This window comes from Silene latifolia, chromosome 10 (genome assembly GCF_048544455.1).
Source record: "Silene latifolia isolate original U9 population chromosome 10, ASM4854445v1, whole genome shotgun sequence".
NCBI classification, from domain to species: domain Eukaryota; kingdom Viridiplantae; phylum Streptophyta; class Magnoliopsida; order Caryophyllales; family Caryophyllaceae; genus Silene; species Silene latifolia.
The window spans coordinates 91,411,173-91,416,003 of NC_133535.1; the positions used below are offsets into that span (position 1 = coordinate 91,411,173).

The following is a 4,831-nucleotide window of genomic DNA, read 5'->3' on the forward strand; positions in this document are numbered from 1 at the left end:
CGTTCGTGAGTCGAGATGGTGGTGGGACAGTGTGTGGCGGTGCGGTGGTTGTTGTGGTGCGTGCGTGAGTCCGGCGAGTGGGTTTTGGTGGTGGGATGGTTGTGCGGTGGGTAGACGGTGGTGTTGTTGTCAAGTTGAGTGTAGAGGGAATATTTTTTTTGGGTTTTTTTTGTTTGGTTTTTTGGTTTTTTATTTTTTATTTTTGTTTGGTTTTATTTGATGAGAGAAAAATGAGAGGATGTGAGATATAGAGAGAGAAGAGGAGTTTGTGATAATGAGGAAGTGAGTAGGGATATTAGAATGAGGAAGAAGTTATGGGGGATTAGGAAGAAGTTATGGAGGATTAAGGAGGAAGATTTATGGCCCTTTATTGAGATCTAATCTCATCCATCCATTCCCTCCATCCAAAGGCCCTTAGATGGACTTAGGGACTTATTAGATGTATTGGACTCACTAGAACCCATATATATATATATATATATATATATATATATATATATATATATATATATATATATATATATATATATATATATATATATATATATATATATATATATATGGTCGAGATCCGGTGAGAACCACCCATATAATGAGAACCATGAGAACCACCTAACAATCTAATAATACGCTGAGATTACATTAACCAAACTCTGAACTTTTTCGCGCGTCTCCCCCAAACCCGCGTAATCTCATCCTTTCCTAATTCTGCTTCTCTCTCATCATTCTAACCTTCCGCCATCGCCTCTTCTATCATCAAATTCCCGTTTATCTTTCTCTACAATCGAACGATAAATTCTTCGACAATCAACCTTGCGACGCTGCTTCAATCAATGACGCCTTTAAATTCGAGGTAAAATTTCGATCTTTATGATTATTTGTTGTGAAATTAGTTGATTTAGTCGATTAAATTAGATTGTTCGTGAAATTAGGGATTGATTAACCGATTAGAATTCTGAATTGAATAATTATGGTTCTGAATTTAGGATTTCGTCAACCAAATTGGGGAAACTGAGAAATTAGGGTTAGGGGATTTGAGAAATTTGTTGAAACCATGAAATTAGGGTTTGATTCGTCTCTTAAGTTTCTGGATTGATAAATCATGCTTCTGAATTTAGAATTTCATGAATTAAATTGGGGAAACTGAGAAATTAGGGTTGGAGACCGTTTATGTGCATCAAAATCTTGTTTATGTGCATCCAAATTCCTGTTTATATGCATCAAATTCCTGTTTAGGTGCATCAAAATGTGATTTTGTGAATCAAATTGGCTTAATTGAGAAATTAGGGTTTAATGAATTAAATTGGGGAAACTGAGAAATTAAGGTTGGAGACCGTTTATGTGCATCAAAATCTTGTTTATGTGCATCCAAATTCTGTTTATATGCATCAAATTCCTGTTTAGGTGCATTAAAAACTGATTTTGTGAATCAAATTGGCCTAATTGAGAAATTAGGGTTTCATGAATTAAATTGGGGAAAGTGAGAAATTAGGGTTGGAGACCGTTTATGTGCATCAAAATCTTGTTTATGTGCATCCAAATTCCTGTTTATATGCATTAAATTCCTGTTTAGGTGCATCAAAATGTGATTTTGTGAATCAAATTGGCTTAATTGAGAAATTAGGGTTGGAGAAATTGTGAAAGTGCCTACATTTGTTAAAATCAGGGACTCTATTTCATGAATTATACTGTTGTATTGTTGCTTATTTAATTTTTGACATTTCTTGTTGCAGCAATAATGACAAAGACAACTCCTCAATACTATCACAAACTTCTTCAAATGTCATTACAAACGAAGGAGCGAATGTTGAAGCTAATGCATGTCAGCCTATATTAGAAATATCTGCAATAGCAGTTGAGAATGATGTTCCTGAAGTTGTGACTTTCGAATTTGTTGAAGGTACAATTCTATTCATCCTGGTAGTTGCTTGATGTTTTCAGCTTTTTAAAGGTACATTTCATATGCTTTTGTATCCCTCGCCTTTCTTACTTTAATTGCACCACATATGCAGATATCATAGTAGAGGAGGCAGAGGACGAGGAGGCAGCAGAAGGTTCTTCAAGCAACACGAATCGGGTTTTTGAGTGTCTCAACCATCTTAAGCCTGTTATTGGTATGCTATTCGATAAGCTTGAACTAGGTGTTGAGTTTTATGAAGCATATGCAAAAGAATCTGGGTTTGTGACTAGATTAAGCTCACAAAAGTCTAAAAATGGTGTCGTTACGCATAAAAAAGTTGTGTGTAATAAGGCTGGAGTATGTGAAGCGAAAGGGAAAAATCACAGGAGGCAAAGGACTAGGATAGAATGTCCTTCTTGTATTAAATTTAAGCGAATTTTGGAGGAAGGTCCTGATATGGGTAAATACCAAATATATGATTTTCATGAAGGTCATAATCATATGCCACAAACACCATCAACAATGGTACATTTGACACAAACGAGAGAGTTGAATGTAGTTCACAAAAAAATGATAATTGACAACTCCAAAAATAACATAGGTCCAGTTAAGTCGTATAGGTTGTTCAAGGAGTATGTTAGAGGTTATAGGAATGTGGGTGCGTCATTGGAAGACTTTAAGAACTTTTCTAGAGATATCAAAAATTATTTATCATAGGGGGATGCTCAAATGCTTATTGAGCATTTTATGAAGATAAAACACATGTGTCCATCTTTTTATTTTGATTTTGAGGTAGACGAGATAGGTCGATTGTCACATGTGTTTTGGGCTGACCCTATTAGTATTAAAAACTATTTGCTATTCGGGGACATGACCTCTTTTGATACGACCTTTAGAAAAAACAAGTATAGGATGATATTTGGTCCTTTTACAGGCGTGGATAATCATAAGAGATGCGTGACCTTTGGGGCTGGACTTATTATAAATGAGAGTAAGGAGCCCTTTGCTTGGCTATTTACGAAATTCGTAGAGGCTATAGGGGGTCGTCATCCAGTTTGTATGATAACCGATGAAGATGCGGGGATAGAAGAAGGAATGAAATTAGCCTGGAAAGACAAGGTGCAACACGGATATTGCATGTGGCACATACTAAAAAAGTTGCCCGAGAAAGTAGGGCTGTAATATGTAAAGATACCGAGTTTCTGAAGAAGATAAACCGATGTGTTTGGAGCGAAGATGTGGAGCCGCCTGAATTTGAGGAAAGGTGGACAACAATAGTTGAATCTCATGGGTTGTCGGATAACGAGTGGCTTAAGGAGAAGTACAACATTAGAAATATGTGGGTTCCAACTTACTTTCGTGATCTGTTTTTAGGAGGCTTGATGAGAACGTCCTCCGGTCGAGTCGAAAAACCACTTTTTCAAAGAACTTCACTAATCCTAATTTAACCCTAGTTGAGTTTTGGATGAGATTTGAGAGTGCAATGGATGCTCAAAGATGGACTCATTCGAAACTTGTTGCACAATAAAAAAACTCCTTCCCCCGCTTTGTCGACTCCATTAGCCCTAGAAAAGCATGCATCAAAAATCTACACTCCAACAATTTTCGGCGAGTTTCAAAAGGAAGTCGAAGCAACTTGCTATTCATGTGGTGTTGGGGATAAAGAAAAAGATAAAACCTATCCAATTCTATACACAGATATCATAGATCAAGTTCGAAATAAAACGTATAAGGTTGGTTTTAAGAAGGATGATGTTTCAGTGGTATGCACATGCCAGAAGTTTGAAAGACATGGAATGCTCGTCGACATGCTCGTGTGTCTTTAAAGATCGGGGAATTTAAAAAGTTCCAAGTGACTACCTGCTTAGTCGGTGGAGCAAACTAGCAACCTGCCAGCCAATCGTCGGCCCTAATGGCCAGTTGCTTGCTGATTGTACATCAATGGATGTACAGAAAAACAAAGTTGGCGAGTTATGGTCAGAGTTGTTTACTTGTGTGGCACTTGTTGAACAGAGTCCTGGGCATTGTGATGAGTTGCTTGGGATTTTGCGTGAGTTCAAGGAAAGGGTAAAAATTACCCCTGATGAAAGTGGAAATACTGGTATTGCAAAGGTAAAGGACAAGAATGCTGAAATTGGGATGCTTTTAGGAACAAACATGCCTAGTGAGATTAAGGTTTTGCCTCCAAGGCAGTGCAAAAACAAAGGCTCGGGAAAAAGGTTGATCTCACAAAGAGAACGAGCTGGGAAGTAACCAAGAAAGCGCTAAGAAAATGCGGGGCCTGTGGGGAGATGGCGAACCACGACGAGGGAATTGTGACCGAAGGACAACCGACAATGAGTAGAGTCATTTTTTATTTTACCTTATTGAAAAATTTGGGAATTTTATTTTATTTGATAGATATTGGACATTTGCCTTATTGAATAATTCGTGACTTTTTATTTTATTTGATAGATGTTGGACTTTTTTTCTTCAAACGAATGAATGCAACACTTCTAGAATGTAAAGCCCGAGTGTTTCTGTCACCATTATTTCGTGCACATACAACTGTATTTCATGCACATACACATGTATTTCATGCATGTGGAACAGTTTTTCATGCACACATTATGCAAGTAACGGTTTAAGTTGTCATTTTATTTATAGCGTTTTTAAATTTTACTGTGCTTTTCCGTTTCATTGATTCATTATTAATCACTCAATCCATGGTGGGAAAAAATTACAATAAAGCAGCAAAAAAGTCGCATAATTCAAACTACTTGTAACATCTACCGTAGTAAATAATGAGCTGACCAAAATGCTACCATTTTTGTATTGAGATGATATGCAATTACTGATGAAACTCGAACGCTCCTCCTAACCCGAGTTTGTCGTCTAATAAACCTGTTTTTCATGCATGCACACTGTTATTCCATGCATGTGGAACAGTTT

At 37.0% G+C, this 4,831-nt stretch overlaps 1 protein-coding gene across 1 annotated transcript; it reads left to right on the forward strand.

The window, feature by feature from the left end:
• The first annotated feature begins 555 nt into the window (after positions 1-555).
• LOC141609068 (protein FAR1-RELATED SEQUENCE 5-like) lies at positions 556-4,344 on the forward strand. Its single transcript, XM_074428300.1, has 3 exons — positions 556-853; positions 1,734-1,900; positions 2,013-4,344. Exons 1-3 carry the CDS (start codon positions 834-836, stop codon positions 2,615-2,617), a joined length of 792 nt encoding a protein of 263 aa, XP_074284401.1. The 5' UTR covers positions 556-833; the 3' UTR covers positions 2,618-4,344.
• Positions 4,345-4,831: the final 487 nt, after the last annotated feature.